The sequence below is a fragment of the Schistocerca nitens genome, chromosome 2 (genome assembly GCF_023898315.1).
Source record: "Schistocerca nitens isolate TAMUIC-IGC-003100 chromosome 2, iqSchNite1.1, whole genome shotgun sequence".
Lineage (NCBI taxonomy): Eukaryota > Metazoa > Arthropoda > Insecta > Orthoptera > Acrididae > Schistocerca > Schistocerca nitens.
Genome location: NC_064615.1, coordinates 1,110,508,217 through 1,110,532,935, shown reverse-complemented (window position 1 = coordinate 1,110,532,935; position 24,719 = coordinate 1,110,508,217). Strand labels below are relative to the sequence as shown.

Here is a 24,719-nt window from a genome sequence, read left to right as displayed (position 1 = left end):
GGCTGAGTTGCTCCATGGTCGTCCTCATCGAACTCTGATGTCTTTGCTGCATCCGCCACGTCAGGTTCCTGTGCAGCGGCAGTCTCCTGCTTTTGCTCCTGGCGACGTTGTCTATTATCGCAACTATCGCGGTTCACAGCGTTGGCTCGCAGGGCGCATTCTTCGCTGCCTCGGCCGCGCGATGTATTTGGTTTTGGGGGCCTCTGGTGAGGTGCGTCGGCATCTCAATCAGCTGCGCCTCTGTCGTCGCCTGCGTTCTGCCGCTCCCCGTCTGCTTTCAGCGACGGAGCCGTCCGGTCAGCGCCTTGGGGACCCATCTACTGGCTCGCCTCATCCCCAGGTGTTACCGACGATGCCTTCCATTTTGCCTCATGGCGTCGCGCCGCCGCAGCCGCCGCCGGCGCCGCCAGCAGCGGACGCTTCGCTGCAGCCGCCTCGCGCCTCCCTGGGTCACGCGCCGCCGCTTGCTTCCCGTGACCAGCCGTCCTCCGCCATGGACCTCTTGCCCGCTCCGGACCAGATGTCGTCTTCGCCCGTCGGGTGCTCCGACCACATGGAGGTCGACCCCGCGGCTCCTCTTATATCATTACGTGCGCATACACCTCATGTTGACGTGCACCCTGGACTAGGTTTGCAGGCGTTTCCTAGCTCCCCTCGGACCGAATGGCCGGGTGCGGGTGGCACAGCCTCGCCTGTTGTTAGGCTCCCCACCTCATCGCATACGTCAACATGGGGTCCTCCCCACGGCGGGCGGAAGCCTTATCTCACGACCGTTCGCCGATTTGCGGGGGAGGAATGTGGTGTCACCGCTAGACACCACACTTGCTAGGTGGTAACTTAAATCGGCCGCGGTCCTGTAGTACATGTCGGACCCGCGTGTCGCCACTGTGTATTCGCAAACGTAGCGCCACCACAGGGCAGGTCACAAGACACGGACATGACCTCGCCCCAGTTGTACGGACGACATAGCTTGCGACTAGACCTACCAAGTATTCCTCTCATTTGCCGAGAGACAGATTAAATAGCCTTCAGCTAGTCCATCGCTACTACCTAGCAAGGCGCCATGTGTATCATTGCTAATTGCTTACTACTATGCAAGAGATGTATTTCAACAAGAACAAGACTACATTAAAGTTAAGTATATTAAAATCTCTCTTCTTTTCTTTATAGTTTTTCATCCAGTCTCCTGTTTCAGAATTTACGCCCGTCTGCGTTAGTTTCGCGTGCTTCTAGCAACTCATTGTGTCGAGACTTTAGGGAAGCGACACAACATCTACTGCTAGTGATACGAGGCCGTTGGGATCCAGCACGGCGTTCCGTATTACCCTCCTGAACCCACCAATTCCACATTCTGCTAACAGTCATTGGATCTCGACCAACGCGAGGAGCAATGTCGCGATACGATAAACCGCAATCGCGATGGGCTACAATCCGACCTTTATCAAAACCGGAAACGTGATGGTACGCATTTCTCCTCCTTATCACAACGACGTTTCTCCAGGCAACGCCGGTCAACTGCTGTTTGTGTATGAGAAATCGGTTGGAAACTTTCCTCATGTCAGCACGTTGTAGGTATCGCCACCGGCGCCAATCTTGTGTGAATGCTCTGAAAAGCTAATCATTTGCATATCACAGCATCTTCTTCCTGTCGGATAAATTTCGCTTCTGTAGCACGTCATCATTGTGGTGTAGCAATTTTAATGGCCAGTAGTGTATATCCGGGATGGCTGAATGACCATTATAGATCTGTAGCTGCCGTGAGGTGGAGTCACAAGTCACACTTCTGCATCACGTGCAGCTGCAGTCGATTTGGAGAACTGACTCAGCACAGCCGTATCATGCACGATACGACCTTCTGACGCAACCTGAGACACAGGTGAGGTCCACAAAACTCTTCTCGGTATCTTGAAAGGTCGAGAACCTGAGAACCGACGACTTGGCACCGTGGCTGTTGTGACCAGCCTGCTGCAACTAGAGATCAGGCGGGTCTTCCAGTTGCAGCAACAGAGCCATGAATGCTAACATGCGAGTATACACTCCCGACCATGGACCCTGTGTACACATCAATTTACGTTTTGGACTATTGGGATTTTAGATACACAGAGAGGTTTTCAAGGGACCATGGATGCAACGAGCAATCGACCACTAGTACTTTAATCGTCGTACTGACGAAGTATCCAAAATTATTTCTCCAATGACGTGACGTGCGTGATACGAGTGCGTCCACGTAGTATATTTAGTAAATTTCATGCGTTTCTATGTTTAATAGGGTTAATCTCGCGTTTTTGTAAATGTGATTTCCTCCAGTCATCAGCGCAATAGTTGCTCACTGAACAGCCAGTTGCGCAGCTCTTGAAAGCAGCAGCGACCATTGGTGACCCATCACGAGTCTGGAAAGTCGCATTAGACACCTCAGGTGTCACTTGTTTACCCCATGTGCTCTGTTTCCGAGGCACCTCCTAGTGCACCCGACGCGGTGGATCCGCCCTCACAGCATCGTCAGTGGCAGGTAGTAACGCTGTCGCATAGCACGAGGTGGACGGCCGATGTGGAGACTGGCCGCCTGGCCTCGCCCGTTCACCCTGAGAGTGGGCAGATGGCCGCTCCTTCAGGAGTGCCCAAGCAAGCTCACGGGGGGAGCTGTTTACTGGTTATTGGGAGCTCCAGTGATAGGCACGTTATGGAGCCCATTAGGCAGGTAGCGTTCAGGGCTGGAAAGAAAGCCCATGTGCACTCTGTATGTCTGCTGCAGGGTCCTCATAAGAGATGTGGAGGCGGCCTCGCCTGTGGCTACAGAGCATGCGTGTTCCAGTCGTCTGGAAGTTGTGGCTCACGTCGGCACCAACGACGCCTGTCGCATGGATCCTGAAGCGATCCTCAGTTCGTACAGCCATCTGACAGGGGAAGTGAAAACTGCTGGACTCGTGTGAGGGGTGCAAGCAGAGTTCGTAGTTTGCAACATCGTTCCCAGAGCTGGTCGGTGTTCTTTGGTTTGGAGCCGAGTGAGGGAACTCAACCAAATTCTTCGTCGACTCTGTGACGACCTAGGGTGCAGATTTCTGGACGTGCTTTATCGTGTGGGGATTTGTAGGACACTCCTTGACAGGCAGGTCAGGGGTGCGCTACACAAAGGAAGCAGCTACTCGGACAGCAGAGTACTCGTGGAGAGCACATGACGTTTTTTTTTTTTAGCAAGGCGGTAGTCTGAGGTTCTCTGATGAACACTCGTCAGTCGATCTACAGACAGGGAAGTCAAACTGACTTCAGAGTAGAGCCATTTCGACTGTCACAATTTTATGTGTAAACTGTCGAAGTATACGTAATAAATTTCCCAAATTTACTGTCCTCCAAGAAAGATGTCGTGCTCATACTATTCTATCACGAAGCCTGGATACTTATAATGTGCTTTTAACATCCTGTTCACTACATTTCCTTTCCTGCAATTTATATATACTTGTTTGAACTGTATATTTACCGGGTTGGAAAATTCTCTATGATTGAATAGTATATTTACGTAACCGCAAAATTAAGAAACACCAGTCTTGCTCGGAGACTTTGAAATGTAACAACGTAATGCTTTTGAAACTTACCCCACACCGTATCTTGCTGTTCCTGGCAACCAGGTCCTTCCGCAGTCCTTCTAGCAGAGCCTTGACAGCATGCTTGCTGGCGTAGTACATCGAGTACAGTGGATCGAATGGCATGATGTGACCTGCTATACTGGAAGCAAGAAAAAGAAACAAACTTGTACTGCCTGTACTATATGGATACAAATTGTATACTGTGTAAGACGGCAAGATTTAACCACCAAACATGAATAATTTTCACAATTCGTATTTCATTTACTTCGGGGAGCGAAAGCTAGCGAATTCTTAACCGTTTCTTGGTTGATACTTGGTAGCCTCATACTGACATTTCTGTGGAGATGCAAGCTGAGACTCTAATTTTCTGACAGAAAGGCGAAAGTGCGACTTCACGGCCACAGTGATCGACATGGAACAAGGGCTGTGGGAAGCCAGTTTCCTGGATCTAAAAGCAGAATGCTGGTAGTTTACAGCCCAAGACAGTCGACTCGTCGCGAGGCCGGTGGGAAAGGACTTCTCGTGATTGACCTGTGGTCGCCAAGGAGGCCTCGGTGAGATGATGCTGAAAGTATGAGATTGTAGAGATAGAATCTTACAGGTGCCATGAGCAGTCTTTTTTAGCATAAGGAACGTACGTGGGATGCCTGCCGCAAATGAATGCTAACGTCCGAAAGAAGTTCTTATGCGAAGTGCCAAGCCGCATTTCTGCCAAAAGACACGTAAACGTATTCGGTTAGTTCCATTGCAGATGGTGGAGGTGTCATAATATTTTCTAGAAGTTTCTATTGACCTGAACATGAGCTGAAAGAGGTTGAGTGATAGTTTCATGACGTGTAGAGTGGAAGATACTCCATTTGTATCGGGGGCTGTGATTGGCTGTAAGGAGAATTCACACTAACTATGCGAGATTTACTCTAAACTGGACGCTTCTGGCGGGGGACGTCTCTTGGTGGTGTCGGTGGGACATATTTGGCTAGACAGCGATTTTGAGAGCTCTCTGGTGAGCGTCAGTGAGTGATAAACTTAGGTGGATAGAGTTTTGAGACATGGCTGGCGAGGTGTCAGCGAACTGTCTCAGCATTAGATTCGAATGTGCAGACGTTGCCACTAGGAACGGCATCATTCGTCTCTCTATGGACAGAGATACGAACCTGTGCTTGTGCGTGGGGGCGGAGGCATTACAAAGTGCTTCTTTACGAGCTCACACTTCAAAAAAGTCTCTGATCCTGTTTTATAAGCAAGTCGAATTTTTAATTCGTCATTACACAAGTGGCCTCGACCTCAGGAGGTTGCAGACGCCATTTTACGTCCTCTGTGTAGTCAGAATTTTCAGCTACGCAACACAGTTTGTCTCTGCGACCACTGGCAGCAGTTCCCAGATAATCGCTGCAGAATTGTTCTTCACAGAATTGAATTCGGCAATATACGCACCACGAATCGGCACATAGGAACTCTTTTAACAGTACGTGTGTTAAGTTCCATTTCTTTGATCGCAGAGCCGTTCATTGTCAGTGCCGGTAAGGGTAAAGGCTTTCGTAACTTCCATGTTAATCAGTGTCAGCCGCCTAAGTGTTTCTGTCGTATAAGCGAGGACGCGATTCCGAGTCACGTCATGAACGTTTTGACAATCTCAAATTTAGGTTAGTGAGTTGGAGTTAACGTTCTGTCTCAATGAATGTTCACTTTGCATTGTATCTTTGATAGTTGTTTTTATAATAAAAGTATTATCAGTGCCCGGTTGTTCTACTCTTCCTAGAATTAGACTCCAGTCACCGATCTTGGTCAATTTAGAGTGGAGTATCGTCACAGCTTGGGGACTACCGCAGCTGGGGACTGTCATTGGCATGACTAACTTAATTCACTTATTCGGCGATGCCACAACGTTGCCATCACGTCATTTACTGCTATCACACATAATCACCCGCATTTAGAAGGGGTAGTATTGGCACTGAAGTGACAGGACCCTTACGAACACAAGTCTGTATTTATCATTATTTTCTATCCTTAAAATACATAAACTTCAGTGTGATACTTAAGAAGTTCCAGGTTCCTCCCTACCAACCATTGGAACGAAACAGAGGGTTAAGTGTGAGGAGAATGTTTGATAGATTCGACCTGTGCAGGAACTGATACACCAGATGTGCTGTACATTTAGTTCCTCCGTGGAGTTTTTCGTTGATGAATATTACTAATGTTAGTTTCAACTCTGCAGCATGTTGTTGGTCGTAACAGTGAGCAAGTCACAGTATTTATCACTACTGGGCAGTGGTTTTGGCACATGATGCGTTAGTACACAGATATAGCAAAATGCATGGAGCTCTACAAAGAGTAGGTTATGAAGATCTGTAGGTTACAATAATTGAGCGCCTTCGTTTCTATAGTTCGAGTGAACACAAAAAAGTATACTATGAGTTTGTTTTTCTTTTTCGCTAAATGGTCCTACACAGGACAGAGACGGTGCCTCGCATTAAAGTCTACTCTATGTTGCGGACTTGAAACCATCTGTCATGCACTTCCTCAGGTCTAAGCGAAGAAGTTTTAATGCTCCGTCGATATCGGGGTTACTAGGACAAACACTAGTTCAGTTTAACAATGATCTTGTTAGGAAATTAACGGTGGTGACCCTGAAGGAATTATTCTGGCTTGGGCCTTAAAATAAACAAAGAAACCACAGGAAATTTTCATGGGGATCGCTGGACGGGGGTTTAAAATCCTCACCTCCGCCTTTTTTATCCACCGCACCGTCTCACGTAATGCGAATTTTCCTGTTTCCTTAGATGCACGAGAATTCTACATCGCAGCAGAATGCTACATTACTTTCACAGAATCCGTCTTTTAAAGGGAAGTGAAAATAGACCCGTTGTAACGATTCCTTCAACCGGGAAAACCTGATATAATGCGAATATTTTCTTCTGACAATCAAACGTCTTATCTACACCGGTGTCCAAAATTCAAGAAACAAACGGAAATAGTGCAAGACTGCGTTAATTTTGCAACAAAACAATTTGAACCGGTGACAGTAAAGTAGAAACAACGTAAAAAATGCAGAAGGCAAACAACTGCACCATTTATAACGGTAGACAAAGATGTTCTTCGTTTTTTCCAACTTAATGCATTTTCACACACATTCCGACAACTGGTCAATGTACTTAGCATGGGGTGTTACCACCTCTGGCAGCAATATATGTCTGACTAAGAGTGGTGATGCTGTGAGTGATGTCATCAGTCTCACGTTGAGGCAATAACGCCAATTTTTTCTGCAGAGCTGTTCGGAAGTTTTCAAGGGTGGTTGGGGGATGCTTCCTAGCACATCGCAGACGTGTTCCATAGGATTCAAATCGGGGGAGCGAGCAGTATCATCCGCTTCCAAAAGAATATCAATCACCCGTGCTCTAAAAGTCGAGCAGTATCATCCATCAGTACGAAGTGTGGGCCCACAACTCCTCGCAAGAACCACACATGAGGCCCCAGGCTCTCGGCGCGATACCTGGCATCAGTTAAGCATTGCCTGTTCACTCGTACAATTTTATGAAGAGGTGTTCGGGTAGTCAGCGTAATCCCTGCCCACATCATTAGGAATCCTCCTCGATACCGCCGTCTTTCCTCAATGTTTGGATTCCGAAAATGTGTTCTACGCTCCCTCCAGATGCGTCTGCGTCGATAATCACTCTCCAGACCAAAACGGGACAAAGAACATTGGCCCACTGTGGCATGTTGATGGCCCTTCTGAGAAGACGCGTCAGAGGTACACATACAGCAGATCTCAGACAGTAAAGACCTCTATGCTGTAGCCTTCCACACAGCGTTTGCCTCGCGGGTGCTGCGATGTCAGACCCCAGCTGCCATGCACTACTAAGGCGGTCCGTCGTGCTCTTACAGCCAAATAATGGTTCTCTCTTTCAGATATTACACGTGGTAGGCCCTGCCCTGGTCATCGGGATACAGTTTCGATCTCTGTAAACAACAGAACGATTCACATTAAGCCATCGGGGTACATTAGTTTGGGACTGTCCTGCTTCCATTCTTTTTACGGCTCTCCACTGCAAAGAGTCTGATATGCGACATCTCTGTGCAACATTGCACCGTCTGTGACAGTGTACACCACGACCGTGGATGTTGGGCGACTCGACAAATACTATCTCGTTTGATGGGTGCACTGACGTCATCGTTGCCGTGCTTGTACGTTGACCGGAATGCTATCTTTCATGCAGATAACGATTGTACGGACATCTGTTGACATTTTGTATGATTATATCGTGAATCAGACACAGGAAGGGAAAATAATGGTTTGTTCCTTTAATTTTGAACACCAGTGTAGACTGTGGAGATAAGAGTCAGCTTTCATGTTCGTTAATAAACACACAAAAATACAAGAACTTCTAGCCCTTTTCTAAACATGAGACGTTGATTGGAAATTGAGCAACGAAAACGCCCAACAACAACAAAACATAATCGTAATGAATATTTTGTAAATTGCGCAGTTGTTAAATTTTGAATCAAATGCAGATGAAACTAAAGTCTGACGAGGTCGGCTGTCATAGACAGTAGATAACCGCCCGTCACTCTAGCGCACTCACACACATACACACACACACACACACACACACACACACACACACACACACACACACATACACACACACACACACACTACCACCAACAGTAACAGCAGCGGATTTACAGTAATGATTAACAGTGATGTCAATAGTTAAGTGAAAGATTATAAACTCTAAAAATAAAACACCAACTGCAAATCTTCAAGTGTTACCTTAACCCAGATAAAAATTACACTGTTTGTAAAAAGTGAGGTAGTGTTTGTTATTTCGGTAGCTATAAATATGTACCAGTACTTCGAGAACCAGGTATTCGGGAAACAGAAATCATTTTATTATTCTTCAACGACAGTACACAGTGATATCACCACCTGTAATTGTACTGTCCGAATTGTAAAGAAAGTAGCTGGTCTTCTAATAAAGAAAGCTAAATGCGGTGTAATGTTAAGCCTAACAGGAAAAGTATCACGCACGTGTATAACCCTGTACGAATATTTGGAAGAGTGTATTTACAAGATGACATTGCTTGTGGTTTTTCAAACCAAGATTCAATTTTTATATCGTGAAAAATCTTTCTAGTTTTATAGATGGGTAGATAATCTACATATCGTGAAATAAAGTATATTTAAAGATGTTCATTTTTCTGCTCTGAGAATCTGGTGAACGTGTAAAACCGAAATAGTTACGATAGCTCTAAAAAAAAAAAAATGGAAAAGTACTAGAACACAAATATCTGTAACCTAAGAGCTAGCGTCAACTCAGGCGTAATGCAACAATATAATTTAAGCTGTGTGGTAATAGAAACTTGGTTTACTAAGTGTAGTAAAAAATCATGGAAAAAAGTTTGCTCGGTAAACAACTCACCTTACTTGTTGACATTGTCTCTTATGAGGGACACACACTTGGTCCAGCGATCTTCCATCTTTGTCATCCCATCAACAGAAAGAGGTTCTGTCAGACTCTGCGAAATACTCGTTGACTGCAGCTGTCAGTTTTTCATTTGTTGAAAATTCCTTACCAGCAAGCCAAAATTTAAAGTTAGGGAACAGGAAAAAGTAACTTGGAGCTGAGCTTGGTGTACAAGGCGAATGAGGAAGCAGTTCAAAGCCCATTTCACACCATTATCGCTGATATTTGGGATGGAACATTATACTGCTGAAAGAGTACTTTTTCGTGTGCCAACCTAGGTTTTATTCAGCCAACACAAGTTTCAAACGATCGAGGAATGGAGCATAATAGGTTTCAGGTTCGGGTCTACGTTTTCCCAAGTAATCTATGAGGATTATTCCTTGAGAATCGCAATAAACAGTACGGCACTGGAGAATTCTGAACCGATCTCACTTTACATTGCAACATGTATTTGCTACATGATGAAGAGGAGTACTGTAATCCAAGAACTGTCAAGAAACTTATTAGTTCCTCCCTAAGGTACCTCATGAAATGTTCTTCATGTCAGAGCTATCGCAGGTGTCAGTGCAGAATTCAAGCTTAGGGCGGTTTTGAGGTACCAGAGACAATGATTCTCACGCGGTACCTGATGTCGACGTTTATTGGAAGCTAAATGCTGATTGGCTCTATGTTTAAGAATACCTCTATACAGTCTCACAAGACGAAAATACATCGCTATAGACGCTTTGAGGTCTACCGGCATATGTGGATGACGAAGCCGTCGTCGACCCCCCTGTCCAGCATGCTCTGGACGGCCTCCCTCGTGCAGACGGACAGCCCCAGGACGTTGACGTCCAGTGTGTGCCGCCACTCGGCTGTCTGTCCAGCTGGGAACACAGCATGCCGCCATCATCAGTCAGCAATAAAGCGAAGGACGAGGACTGCAGTGAAACCGTGCAAACTGACACAGCATTCGAAATACTTATGCTGTTAAAGTTACTGACCCTGTATACAATGAAGCTACTCACAACAGTCACTATTTTAAATGTAGTTACACAGCATCGTCGTTTAAGCTTATTCTGCAATCCTCGTCGCAAGAAGTCGAGTGCACACTGTTGTATCTACTTCTTCACAGCCACCATACGTCACCAATATAAACAATTTGAGACGCTGAAGACTGTGTTCCACGGGGTCCAAACTGCAAAAGTCGTAGGATGTCATATCTGGACTGTGCGATGGGTAAGGGATCTTGATCCACTCTAGGAAGCTGCCAGATTAGCTGCCAAAGATTCGTGCGGTTCAGCATTACCGTTGTGAATTTGGATCGCGTCCGTGTTCTTGTGAAATCTCTTCGTGGTAATGACGCCTTTATGCTTGTGAAAGGCGAATGTGTCTCTCGCTATTTATGAACAGCGACATTACAGAAAATGAAGAACTGCGTCCTTATCGTTCCAAAAATAGTAATAATGATTTTTTTTGCCGCTGGGTGTCTCTTACATTTGTTTAGTATTCCGAAGGAGATACGTCGCTTGTACCTCGATCTTTCTCATTCTGGATTATATACAGGGTGGTTGGAAACAGTCTGAAAAGCTTTAGAGGGTGTTGCAGAGTAGGCTGAGTTGAGAAATAATTGTTAAGAAAATAACTCGATTCGTTGCGCCGTTTCGGAAATAATAAGCGCTGAAGGTCCCTGAGCGCGCAAATTTAAGCAGACCTCCAGATAAAGTTAGTATGAGTTGTTATAGCATGGATGCCAACTTACGATACTGCTCAGCCTTTGGCCCTGGTTCGATCCTTACTACCGTCCCGTGTCTAATTATTGTGTCGCTCTCTTGCTCGGTATTCGGGAAACAAACGAACATGTTTGGCGGCACTGTCTCTGGCGAGCCTCTTGAATTTGCGCGCTCAAGCCCCAACGGCCTTATTGGCTAACTTCCACTGTCTTTTATTCGGACACGGCGCAACTTACCCTGAAACAGGATGACGTGCTATTCAGACAGTTTCTGACAACTCTTTATATTCACGTTTCGTCAGTAGATGGGATACAACCATGTTTTTATTGGCTTCCAATACTTGCAAACATCATCACGATAAAGAAGACAGCCAAAACAGTTGGCTGTCATCCTTTATCGTGAAGAATTTCAACAGTTGCTGTTGCAGCCATGTTTAAAATCTTGACTTGCAAACATCTCTTTATCAGTCTCAATCGAATAGGGCCACGGTTTCTGACAGTACAAATTTTCTTCCACTCTGCGTAATGCTTTTGGAACGCAGACCATGTTTTTAGAAAGCTCTCAGGTTTTTAAACCATTGTCTGCGTAAATAGAGTCGTCTTCTTGGTCAGGATTTGTATCAATGATTTTTGTTTAAAGTGTCCCACTTTTGAAACAATATGTAACACTGTAATTCCGTTACTATCAAAAACTTTTATTTCATTATATTTCATGAATCTGATATTTTATTTTTCAATTTCAGTATTGCGTAAATGTTTTGAAGGAATCATCATAAATCATTTGTAACTGATATTTTATCAGAAAGGTGTCTAAAATCGAACATGCAATAAATATACGAATTTGAACTACAAAGAACACAGCTAAAACAAAACAAGTTGCCTCTAGTGAGACGATCGTAAAAATAAATCAATCGTACTGTGCGAATGGAACCTGTTGCCTAATTGAAAAAGACTCAGCTTAAACAAAAATTATTGAAACAGGTTCTGTAGGTTAAAGATATCTATAATACCAAAGGTATACATAATTGCTGCGTTACAAAATGGTAAATACGAACAATATTGAAGAAGGAAGTTAATGCAAGTCGCATCACAAAGCTGCACTGCTAGTACACAACCTGAACATCCAGGTCTTTTACCTGCCTTGGTCCACTGTCTAGTCGATGAATGTTCGTTCGTCTCGTTATTTACAAACTGCGTTTGAGAATCAAAGTGGTTGTGCCAAACTTACAGTAATGAATGCGGCAGGGAATGATTCCATCGTATAACACTGATTAAAAATAGTTAAAAGTAAGAGGGCAGATGGACAAGCATTAGCTCGCCCTCTCGGATCAATCCAACAAGTAAAACGGTATTAAGAATGAGATATTCACTCTGCAGCGGAGTGTGCGCTGATATGAAACTTCCTGGCAGATTAAAACTGTGTGCCCGACCGAGACTCGAACTCGGGACCTTTGCCTTTCGCGGGCAAGTGCTCTACCATCTGAGCTACCGAAGCACGACTCACGCCCGGTACTCACAGCTTTACTTCTGCCAGTATCTCATCTCCTACCTTCCAAACTTTACAGAAGCTCTCCTGCGAACCTTGCAGAACTAGCACTCCTGAAAGAAAGGATACTGCGGAGACATGGCTTAGCCACAGCCTGGGGGATGTTTCCAGAATGAGATATTCACTCTGCAGCGGAGAGTGCGCTGATATGAAACTTCCTGGCAGATTAAAACTGTGTGCCCGAGCGAGACTCGAACTCGGGACCTTTGCCTTTCGCGGGCAAGTGCTCTACCATCTGAGCTACCGAAGCACGACTCACGCCCGGTACTCACAGCTTTACTTCTGCCAGTATCTCATCTCCTACCTTCCAAAATTTACAGAAGCTAGGTTCGCAGGAGAGCCGAATGGACGTACTCTAGTACTTTGCTCTCACATTGATGTCTTGGGCAAGGAATTTGTATGATCTTTGTGTTAGGTGTACGATAGTTATGCGTTTAAACATGATATAAATCTGAAATCCACTACCACAAACTCTAACATGATGGTCCGAAAGTGTAAGACGCCACTGAGATAGATGGATATACAAGTATAAAAAATACGAAAGGGTTTCGCGGAAGTTGTGAAATCTAGAAAATAAAAAAGTTGTGGAAGCTTTTTAATTGTAATTACATCCTTTATTCCTTGACAGATATGTAATAATGACAATATGGCGTGGGGCGGTGGGAGGGGAGAGGGAGTCTGCTATTGGGCAGAACGACGCCCAACTGGTGCGAGTGTGGACATATAACTTTTTCTGTCGCTATACACCTATAAATGATAGTGCTGCTTGAACGTAAAGTTACTGTAGCTTATATTCCAACATATCACCAGACGTTTGTGGGAAGTGCTCAGACTACTATTCACGTAAGAAAATTACATATGTGTAGTTGTAAGAGGAGGATTGATTTGACATCGGTAATTGTAATTTCAATCCACTGAAGAGTATAGCCGACATAGGGAGATGATAGACTCAATTCGTAAACAGCTACACGGTACAGCAATGCAGGGGTTCAACTGGATCTGCTATAGTGTACAAACAGGGCGGGCAATATAGCTGTAGCAAAATGGATCGCAGAACGTCCTCTCATTAGCTCCCCTATGCAGATCCTGACATGTTCTTTGTGGCACTATCGACTGTGACGTTTATTACAGTACACCAACACATACTGGTGATGCCTTTCTATCCCTTTTGTCAGTGGGAACACTTTTGATCATCACATATTGCCGGAGGCCTGTGTTTTATAGCACTTGTTTGAGAGAGTCGTGGAGGAGATGCAGCAGTTCCCAGAAGGGCTGAATGAAAATACCTACAGTCCATTCTCGACTCTCACTGGCTAGGACACTTCAAATCAAGTAAGTTTCTAAAAATGAGGGGAATCGAGACACCTAGCCTGTGTGTGTGGACATAATTTTTCATTGCACCGATTGGTGTAAGGGGCAGGAAAGGTCTTATGTGGAAAATTATGTCCACTCATAACAATGGTATAGATATGGAAATTTCCAGAGCCCAAGCCGTCAACAGAAGTCATTTCCAATACTTTGTTCATTGGCAAATGTCAGACTGGTACGATGATCGTAATATTTAATTGTAATTACACTGATGTATATGTGGTTGGTTTCCTAGGACGACTTTGCTTGATGTCCAGGTGTTTGGCAGAGGTAGCTAGTGACGGGAACGAAATGACATTCCTGGCTTAAGGCGCAAGCCGTCGCTAAGCCTCTGAAACCAGTCAGGCGAGATAAAATCATGCCGCCCTCTAGGCGGGTGAAGAGCGGACTAATACTAATACTAATGTTTCGGGCAGCCTTTGTGATCATATTCAGTGTGGGTATTCACCGGTTTTGACGTGGATATTTGAGAAAATTCAGTATCAATCACTGACAAATGTTGGCACTAGAGATATTGATAAAATCCAAATTCCTACCATTCCACTCGTCCCTAGACGCCTCCACATCTGGACATTCCTGTCTGGAATGCCAAGTCTGGCTGCAGACATGGAGCGATCGCTGAGACGCGAGTACACGGCGGCAATCAGTGGTGGCGTGAGTCTCTGGCCTGCTGGGGCACTGCGTGTGGACATCCGGACATGAGCGCTTCGAATTAACGCGTGTTTCAGCGATCTCCGACATCTAACAGTGACAACTGTCACTACAATATAGAACGTGGCTTAACTATGAGTTATATAATGCTTCTCAATAGCGTCCAGTGACTCCAGCTTCTGGTGTCTCACCTGGGGGGGGGGGGGGGGGGCTGGTTATCTCTTCTAACAACATCCCAAATTTTAGTAGGATGTTGACACATTTGTTCCCTCCCTAGTTACAAGCCCACTCCAGTGTGCAGACACGGTTCTAATATGACGTAATGTTTAAGCACACACACTCCTGAAGTGTTACATTGATTCCAAGATCAGTTATTCAGGCTGTGGGTAAGTCATTTTTCTACAATATTCTTTTTTCCAGGCTTTCTGGTTCTACAAGAAGGCATGCAGGAGTTCCATGAAGTGTGGAATCTATGATAGAAGTACAGGTTTGTAGGAGGGGCGTGAGTTGCGACCTGCGACTGAATAGCTCAGTTAGTAGAGCGCTTACCGGTGTAGCACGAAGGTTCTTGGTTCGAGTACTAGTCTGGTACAAAGCATTAATAGCCAGGGCGTTTCAGATCAGCAGGTATTCTGTTACAGACTAAAATTCTTTCTGGACGTCAGGAAGACACTGCAAAAATAGTTCCCTGCCCTCAAATTGAACGCTGAAACTGCTTGGATGTGTGTGTGGGGAGGGGATATGGACGGCTGCTACTCGCAATCCATGAGGTTCAGAATTGCATGCATGCATATCCGGAAGGACAGTGTATCCTCCTTCTTATCACGACAGGCACTGCAATATCAAATTTATCTGCCAATGCTGGACAGCGACATTCAATTAAACTTTCCTCCGCTGCACGGGAATTACATAATGTGTGTACGAGTACAGGTTCTGTTGCAGGAACGAAGACATGCGGAAGTTTAGGTCAGGCCACGAGTCCTTCACGGATAGCCAAAGCGATTAACGTGAATGCTCATGTAAAGCTGGAAGTAAAGGTTCGAATGTCGGGTCGGCACAAATTTTCACTGTCATCATTCCCTTATTAAGCTGATGTTTCTTCGCACTCGCAAATTCGAATAAATTTTGTGTGTTTCATAACACAATGCCTGAGATGCATGTATGTCCGGAAGCACATTGCATCGTTCTTCTTATCAACACAGGCACTGCAATATCGTAAAACTGGAAAGGAAGTTACTCATCTAGGCTGAGGCACAAATTTCTTGTCACAATCAATAGCTACGGCCCTGTGCTGATAGATAACACCTTTCATCGTAAACAAGAACCGAAAATTCAACCCCTGTTCTATTCGCTCTGGTGCTCTTTGCATTGACTGCAGGAGCGGTGTACAGTACCATAGCTAGGACAGGTAAAGTGGGATGTAAAAAATTACTTGTCCTTAGTATGATAAGTTCTATATTGGACAGTCAGGCAGAGGGATAGCAATCAAGCAAAGGGATAGCAGCTTGGCTGGCAGAACATGAAATCAACAGGAGGTCGCAGAATGATGACCCCACATTCGCTGAGCATGTACTGCGAAGACCCCAGCTACCAGTTAGTGTCACATGTCACTTAGCAGACTAACACAAATTCACCTCCATACGTTAGCAGATCTTGACGAGGCCTGGAGAAAATTCTGGCAGTGCATAAAATTAGTAACTGAGTCAAAGGCTTCTATCCAGTAACTCATCGAAAAGTCCAGTCTGGTGTGACAACAGAAGACAGCAATAGGAACAGTAATTTTAAATTTCGCGTTTAAAAAATCATTCACGTAGGAATATAGTACAGACATCGTCGTTTGACCGCCACACATACCCCAGTACGAGAAACATAGTTATAGTCATCTCTGATATAGAGAAGCATCTGAAAAAGCTGAAAAGAAATCAGTCGCCGGGTCCGTATGGAATGCAGTATTCGGTGTTACGGGGAGTACTCTTTGGCACTGAACCCGTTACCTAGCTTGCATAATCTCCGGCTCAGAGTGAAGTCTCAACTGAGTGGAAAAAAGCGCAGGTGACTCGTGCGTGTAAGAGGAGTATATGAACGGATCCCTAACGCTATCGAGGAAAATAATAAATCTCCTTTGGACACAAAAGTTTGTCCGCAAATCAGCACAGATTTAGAATGCACCGCTCGTGAAAAATGCTTGTCCTTTTCTTGTATGAAAACCTGCGAACCATTGTTGAAGGGCAACAGGCAAATTCAATTTTTTTAGATTTCCAGAATGAATTCCACACATTGCCACACAGCACTCTATTGTGGTTTAAAGAAGGTCCTACCATATGGAACAGTACGTAGTTCGTTGTTCCAGAGTGCAAATGAGACGAGGTTATTATCTCGAGTATGCCAGGGACGAGTGATGAAACCTGTCTTATTCTCTATATATGGATAAACGATGTGATGGGTAAGGCAACGGTTTTCTGACTATACTGCAGTGTAATGGACAGTGTTTTCGTAGAGTGTGTTAGAGGCTACAGGATGAGTCGGAGATAATTTCAATTTGGTATGATGAATGACAGCTTGATGCAAATGTAGAAAGGTGTCAGTTAATGCGGATGAGTAGGAAAAACACTCCTGTACTGTTCGGTACATTGGTGGTGTTGTGCTGATGGACACAGACATGACGATTATACGGGCTGTAACATGTGTAGTTGCGGATATTGTTACACATGGGACCTTGAAGTGTACACACATCAGCGTGCTGGTTGTTGTTTCTCTGCGTGTAACAGTCTTCCCGCAAACACATCAGAAGCTTTACGACCTGAGGCTTTCTGCATGACAATGCTGCACCACTAAGAGGACTATGCCTGTCAGTATGCACTAAGCGTTTTGTGTCCACACGTCCACGCCTCACACCTGACCTGCTGCCCGGGGGAAAGACAGTCATTCAGTGCTTTCTCTTGCCTTATGTACTTGGAGGTACTAACCAACTAAAAGATATATGACTTGTACTGACTATGACTTTTAGTCTGCAGTGACATAAATAAAGAAGTAATATTGCTCAGTATGCTGTCCTCAGCAACCAGTAGAAATATCTGATCTTACTTAAAGCAAGTCCCTCTAACTAAGGGCTCACCTTCAGAGGACGTCATGTTTCCAAATAGAGAAGGAATTAGAATATTTCATCAAAATATAAGAGGTATTAGAGACAAAGTTAGCGAACTGCTTGTAGATTATTGGTGTATCGGAGCTCCACTTAAATAATTTCACACTTTGCAATATTTTCTTTCTCTGTGAGGTACTGGATGAGTTAAACAAAAGGTTTCGAACGCTAGGCATATTTTTTTGATTTAACTAAGGCGTTTGATTGTGTTGATCACAAAATATTGCTGCAGACGTTGGCCCATTACGTAATATTGGGAGTAGCTCACACTTGTTTCACCTCTTACTTTAGCAATAAACAGCAAAAGATTATTATTCACAATGTTGAGAATGGCTGTGATGTGGGGTTTGAGTGGGGTACAATCAAGTAGGAGGTGCCCCAGCGATCAGTGTTGGGGCCACTCCTATTCCTTATTTATATAAATGATATGCCCTCTGGCATTAGGGGTAACTCTAAAACATTTCTGTTTGCTGATGACACTAGCTTGGTAGTAAAGTATGTTATGTGCAACATTGGCTCGGTTTCATATAGTGCAGTCCATGACCTAGGTTCATGGCTTGTAGAAAATAAGCTAACGCTATATCACAGTAAGACTCAGTTTTTACTGTTTCTAACACACAATTCAACAAAACCCGACGTTTTAATTTCACAGAATTGGCATATAGTGAAACTGAGCAGTTCAGATTTCTAGGTGTTCAGATAGATAGTACACTGCGATGGAAAGCCCACGTTCAGGATCTTGTTCAGAGACTTAATACTGCCATTTTTACTATTCGAACGGTATCTGAAGTGAGTGATCGTTCGACAAGAAAATTAGTCTACTTTGCTTATATTCATTTGCTTATGTCGTATGGTATTATATTTTGGGGTAACTCTTCCCATTCTAAAATGATATTTTTGGCTCAGAAACGGGGAGTTCGGGCAATAAGTGGTGTAAGTTCACGATCCCCTTGTCGACCCCTGATCACGATATATATATTAGCTTATTCTCAAGAATAAGCAACTTTCACTTAGTTAATACATGTCAGAAATCAAACCTGCATTTGGATCGGACTTCCTTGACTCCTGTGCAGAAAGGTGTGCCGTATACTGCTGCATCCATTTTCAATAAGCTACCACTCGAATTAAAAAATATTTGCACTAATACACGCGCATTCAAATCAAAACTAAAGAGTTTCCTCATGGGTCACCCCTTCTACTCTGTCGAGGAATTCCTTTAAAAATTAAACTCATTCTGGTTGAATTGTTGATCGCGTCTACTTTAACTTATGGGCTGACATTTTTCTGGTTCATAAAGTTTTGATTTTTATCTGTTATTACCTCTATGTTGTAATTTCAAGTACTGACACGTTCCATGACCTTGGTCCTATGGAACTTGACGTGTAAATAAAAATAAAATTGTTGTGGCGTAACAAGCTAGCTACGCCACACTGAGAAGGGAGCCGAAAGGCACGCGTACACACACGCCGACTGGCGTCAAGTCTGGAACAGGATACGTTATGACTGCTATAAAGAAAATACGTAGCTTTGGAATATACTTAACTTTTAATGCTTCCTTTGGTACATCTCTCTTGACTATACAAATGAGACTCGTAAGATACATGCACTGTGACAATTGGCGCCTTGCTAAGTCGTAGCCATTAACTTAGCTGAAGGCTATTCTAACTGTCTCTCGGCAAATGAGAGCAAAGGCTTCGTCAGTATAGTCGCTAGCAACGTCGTCGTACAACTGGGGCGAGTTCTCTTACGTCTCTCGAGACCTGCCGTGTGGTGGCGCTCGGTCTGCGATCACACAGTGGCGACACGCGGGTCCGACATGTACTAATGGACCGCGGCCGATTTAAGCTACCACCTAGCAAGTGTGGTGTCTGGCGGTGACACCACAAAAATAAATTACACCCGTTACGCTCTATATGTCTACGTGTAACATTGCAAAGCTACATGAAATGAAAGGAGCAAGTAGTGTCGGCAGTAGGGAAGGCGAATTATCGATTTAAATTTATTGGAAGAATTCTGATGAAACTTTGGCTCAGATATGGAGGAGACCGCGAATAGAACACTTGTGCGACCCATTCTTGAGTAGTGCTCCAGTAATTTGGGTCTCCAAAAGTTCGGATTAAAGGAAGATGTCGGAGCAACTCAAAGACGGTCTGCGTGATTTGTTACTACAGGCTCGAGCAACACGCGGGCATCACCAAGATGCTTCGTGAAAAAAAATGAGAATCCACGGAGGTCGACGCTGTCATTCCGGTAATGAAAATCTGGACTCTATTGAAGGATTTCGCTAGTGTGAATATAGAAGCCAAACGCAACATTAAGGTAAGTCTTGGTTTGTTTGCTTGCCGACATTAGATAGTGTGTTTTGAATCTCTGAGAACATGACAAGTTCAGACAATAGTGCTTACAGTGTTACAGTCCTACAGTCGGACTCACTTGTTAGCAGCAAGAACTGTTAATACATTTTGGAAGAAACAACATCCTGTTTGTGGAGACGGTGACGAGCACTTGTCCATCAAATGCCGCTCATATACATTGTTATAGCACATTAATAAGCTCACAGGTAAACCAAATGAAAAAAATAGCACTTGTTTCAGGTCTTACTGTAACCTTTCGTATTGTCCATAGCAGCATTGGTGATGCACAAGTGGTCGAGGGGTATCGTCTTTGATTATTGATTTGATTGACGTCTTCGGTCCCAAGTTCGAAACACGAAACTACTTAAATATTGATTAATAACCATCATAGGCGGGCGAAGACTTCCGACATAAGAATCACCCTCTTTCTGCCAACGGCCTTGTCAAAGAGGGCGATGCAGCGGACGGAGGTTAAGGCCACTCTCTTGTCCTCGGTTTAGGAAACTGCCCCTAAGGGCGGAAGAAACAACAATATCAAACGTCCAAGGTCATGGAACGTGTCAGTACATGAAATTACAATATAAAAGTAATAACAGATAAAGATAAAATGTTTATGAACCAGAAAAAAGTCAGCCCATAAGTTTAAGTAAACGCAATCAACAATGCAGAAGGCAATGGAAATCACTGCATTAAAGACACATAACGTGTATCCAGAAGATATGTAGCCTGTAACTGAAAAATTTTCATGATGATCTCTCCATTGACAAAAGATTCCGGAACAGTCCCCCATTCGAATCTCTGGGAGTGGACTGCCAAAGGGGAGGTGACCATGAGAAAAAGGTTAAATAACCAACGAAAGGATAGCGTCCTACGAGTCGGGACGTGGGTTTGTCAGGAGCCTGAACGTGGTCGGGAAGCTAGAAAATCTGAGGAGAGAAATTCAAAGGCTCACTATAGACATAGTAGAGTTCAGTGAAGAGAAATGGAAAGAAGACAAGGATTTATGATTAGATGAGTATAGGGTAATATCGACAGCAGCGACAAATGGTGAAACGGGAGTAGGATTCATTTCAAATTGAACGAAGGGAAGAGAGTGTGTTACTGTGAACATTTCCCTGATAGAGTTGTTTGTATGAGAATCGACAGCAAACCAACACCAACGATAGTTCAGGTATAAATGCCGACGTCGCAGACTGAATATTTAGAGACAGAGAAAGTATATAAGGATATTGAGCGGGTAATACAGTATGAATAGGGAGATGAAAATATAATAGTAATCGGGGACTGGAATACAGTTCTAAGGGAAGGAGAATAAGGGCGCGGGACAAGGAATGAGAGACTAGAAAGATTGATTTAGTTCTGTTATAAGTTTCAGCTAGTAATAGTAAATACTCTGTTCAAGAATCACAAGAGGTGGAAGTTTTCTTGGAGAAGTCTGAGTGATACGGGAATATTCAGTTCGATTAAATCATAGACATGCAGAGATTCTGAAATCAGATACTCGACTGAGTTGATATAGACTCAGATCAGAATGCAGTGGTGATCAAGAGTAGGCTGAAGTGTAAGAGATTAGTCAGGCAGAATCAATAAGCAAAGAAGTGGGATACGAGAGTAATGAGGAATGACAAGATACGCTAAGTTCTCTATGGCTGTAGATACAACAATAAGGAATAGCTCAGTAGGCAGTACAGTTGACGAGCAATGAACATCTCTAATAAGAGCAATGATAGAAGTTGGATAGAAAAACATTGGTTCAAAAGAAATAACTCCGAAAAAACACAACTTCAGTTGATCGGTGAAAGAAAGAAGTACAGGAGTGTTCAGGGAAATTCAGGAATAAAGAAATACAAGTTGCAGAGGAATGAAACAAATAGGAAGTGTAGTGTGCAGGGAAATTCAGGAAATACAAATTGCTGAGGAATGAAGCTAAGGCGAAATGGCTGCATGAAAAACGTGAAGAAATCGAAAAAGAAATGATGGTCGGAAGGACTGAGGCAGCAGGAAAATCAAAACAGCCTACGGTGAAATTAATAGCAAGAGTGGTAAGATTGAGGGTGCAACGGGAATTCCACTGTTAAATGCAGACGAGTGAGAAGATAGTTGGAAAGAGTACATTGAAGGCCTCTATGAAGGGGAGGGTATATCTGTTGTGGTAGAAAATGAAACACCAGTGGATTTAGAAGAGATTAAAATCAGAATTCACGAGAGCTTTGGAGGACTTAAGATCAAATAAGGCGGAACGGATAGATATCATTCCAAGAGAATTTCTAAAATCCTTGGCGGAACTGGCAACAAAACGACTATTCAGGTTGGTGTGTAGAATGTATGAGTAGTCTGACGACATACCATTTGACTTTCGGAAGAATATCATCCACACAGTTCCGAAGACTGCAAGAGCTGCCAAGTGCGAGAATTATCGCACAATCAGCTTAACAGCTCATGGCTTTAGAAAAAGGTAAAGGCACCAGACAGGCAATCCTGACATGTCGGTTGGAAATGGATGCAAGACTAAAGATAAATCAAGATACATTCATAGGATTTGTCGACCTGGAAAAAGCGTTCGAGAATATAAAATGGTGCAAGATGTTCGTAATTCTGAGAAAAATAGGGGTAAGCTATAGGGAGGGGCGGTTAATATACAATACGTACGAGATCCAGGAGGGAATAATAACAGTGGACGATCAAGAACGAAGGGCTCGTATTAAGAAGGCTGTAGCCTTTCGCCCCTACTCTTCAATCTGTACATTGAGGAAGCAATGATGGAAATAAAAGAAAGGTTCAGGAGTGGAATTAAAAGACAAAGTGAAAGGATATCAATGACAAGATTTGCTGATGACATTACTATCTTGAGTGGAAGTGAAGATGAACTACATGATCTTCTGAACTGAATTAATAGTCTAATTAGTACAGAATATGGTTTGAGAGTAAATCGTAGAAAGACGAATGTAATGAGAAGTAGCAGAAATGAGAACAGCGAGAAACCTAACATCAGGACCTATGGTCACGAAGTAGATGAAGTTAATGGATTCCTCTTCCTAGGCAACAACATAACTAGTGTCGGACAGGACAAGGTGGACATCAAAAGCAGACTAGCACCGGTAAAAAGGGCCTTAATCTGTTGAAGGAATTTCTCAGAAAGTACATTTGGAGCACAACATTGTGTGGTAGCGAAGCATGGGCTGTGGGAAACCCGGAACCGAAGAGAATCGAAGCATTTGAGATGTGGAGCTACGGATGAATGTTGAAAATTAGGTTGAATGGTAAGGTAATTAAGACGAATTTTTGCACAGAATCGGAGAGGAAAGGGATATGTGGAAAACTTTCACATGCAGAAGGGACAGGACGATAGGTCATTAGTTTAAGACATCAGAGAATGACTTCCGTGGTACCAGACGGAGATGTAGAGGAGACAAACTGCAAAGGAGGACAGAGATTGGAATACATTCAGAAAATAATTGGGGACGTAGGTTGTAAGTGCTACTCTGAGATGAAGAGTTTGGCACAGGAGAGGAATTCGTGGCGGGCCGCATCAAACCAGTCAGAAGACTGATGACCCAAAAAAAGTAGCATTTGAGGATGACCTATGAAGGCTGAAACCCAGTTACGATTGTGTCATAAAAAAGTGACTGAGCTAAAAATAGAAAAAAGTAATACCTTACTCTTAATACATCACATTCATTTCTCTATGGCACTGAAACCCACGCTATTTCTGTTTCAGTTAGCTAAATAACACTTCGAACAGAAATACTTGCCCAGTTTTCGAACCAGTCCGATTTTCAGATGCTGTACCGAGGCTGGTGGTTAGTTAACTACCTGGACCCTGTCGATCCTCTTGTCGAGGCCGACGACCTCGAGCCCCCTCCTGAGCAGCGCCCGTGCTGTGGCGGCGCCGATGCCGGAGTTGGCGCCCGTCACCAGGGCGACGCGACCTGCGTACCGCTCCATCCTGACAGCAAGTGGCGCGCCTCAGCGGCTGTTCGCCTCCAGAGGACAGGCGGCCCGCGTAGCTCCGGCAAGGGCAGCCCTTTATCGCCATATCGCAGTCCATATTCCTCTCCGCTGGCGCGCAAACAGATCTGTGTGTCCGATGGACGACTTCAGGGGAACGCTACGGACAGACGCATTTGTGTCCTTTAGGCTTCATCTGTAACGAGTAGCTTTTAGAGCCTGGAACTTTGTTTCATTCATAACGACAATCGGTTGACCGCAGTTGTATGTAAATAAATAAATAGCAGCATTTGTTCCAAACAAATTGTTTGCTGACGACGGTTTTGTAAAGCTACATAACGTCGGTGGAGTAAGCTCCACATTCGAAATAAAGGTATCGTTCTACGAGGGGCGTTCAATAATTAATGTAACACATTTTTTTCTCTGTCCGTTTCTGTTGAAAACATGAAGACTTTGCTGGGGGACATCGTGGAATACCCCGCTTCAGCTTCTGTAGTTTCATGAAGTTCCGATCTGTGGTGGCGCTATATGTAGCCCTCTGTAATGCAGGTGCGTTCAAAGCAGAGCGCTGTCAATACGTTTCTTTTGGTGGAAAACCAGAGTATCGCAGATATTCATAAGCTCTTGCAGAATGTCTGCGGAGGCGTAGGAGGGTGTCTGTCATCACTGCAACAGAGTCGTGCAAACCTGACCGATCTCAGGCGCTCCGGTTCGTTGCACACGGCTGTGACTCCTGCAGTGTTGGAACGTGTCGACATTTTCATTCGAGGTGATCGATAGATCACAGACAGCCACCTCGCTGCAGAGCTGGACACCTCTGTTCGTAGTGTGGACACTTTGATATACCCTCTCATGGTGCAACGATCAACTCTGAAGTTTACCCTGGTGCCCTCATGACACTGAAGGAACGACTTCAGTGTGTTGCCACAAAAATGTAAACGACTGTCTCCTTC

At 44.2% G+C, this 24,719-nt stretch overlaps 1 protein-coding gene across 1 annotated transcript; it reads right to left on the bottom strand.

Moving 5' to 3' along the window:
* Positions 1-1,971: 1,971 nt before the first annotated feature.
* Positions 1,972-23,763, bottom strand: LOC126235580 (dehydrogenase/reductase SDR family member 11-like). The gene is made up of 5 exons (XM_049944296.1): positions 23,632-23,763; positions 11,894-11,948; positions 9,783-9,912; positions 3,591-3,720; positions 1,972-2,052 (listed from the first exon to the last, which is right to left on the bottom strand). The coding sequence occupies exons 1-5, from the start codon at positions 23,761-23,763 to the stop codon at positions 1,972-1,974; spliced, it is 528 nt and encodes a 175-aa protein (XP_049800253.1).
* Positions 23,764-24,719: the final 956 nt, after the last annotated feature.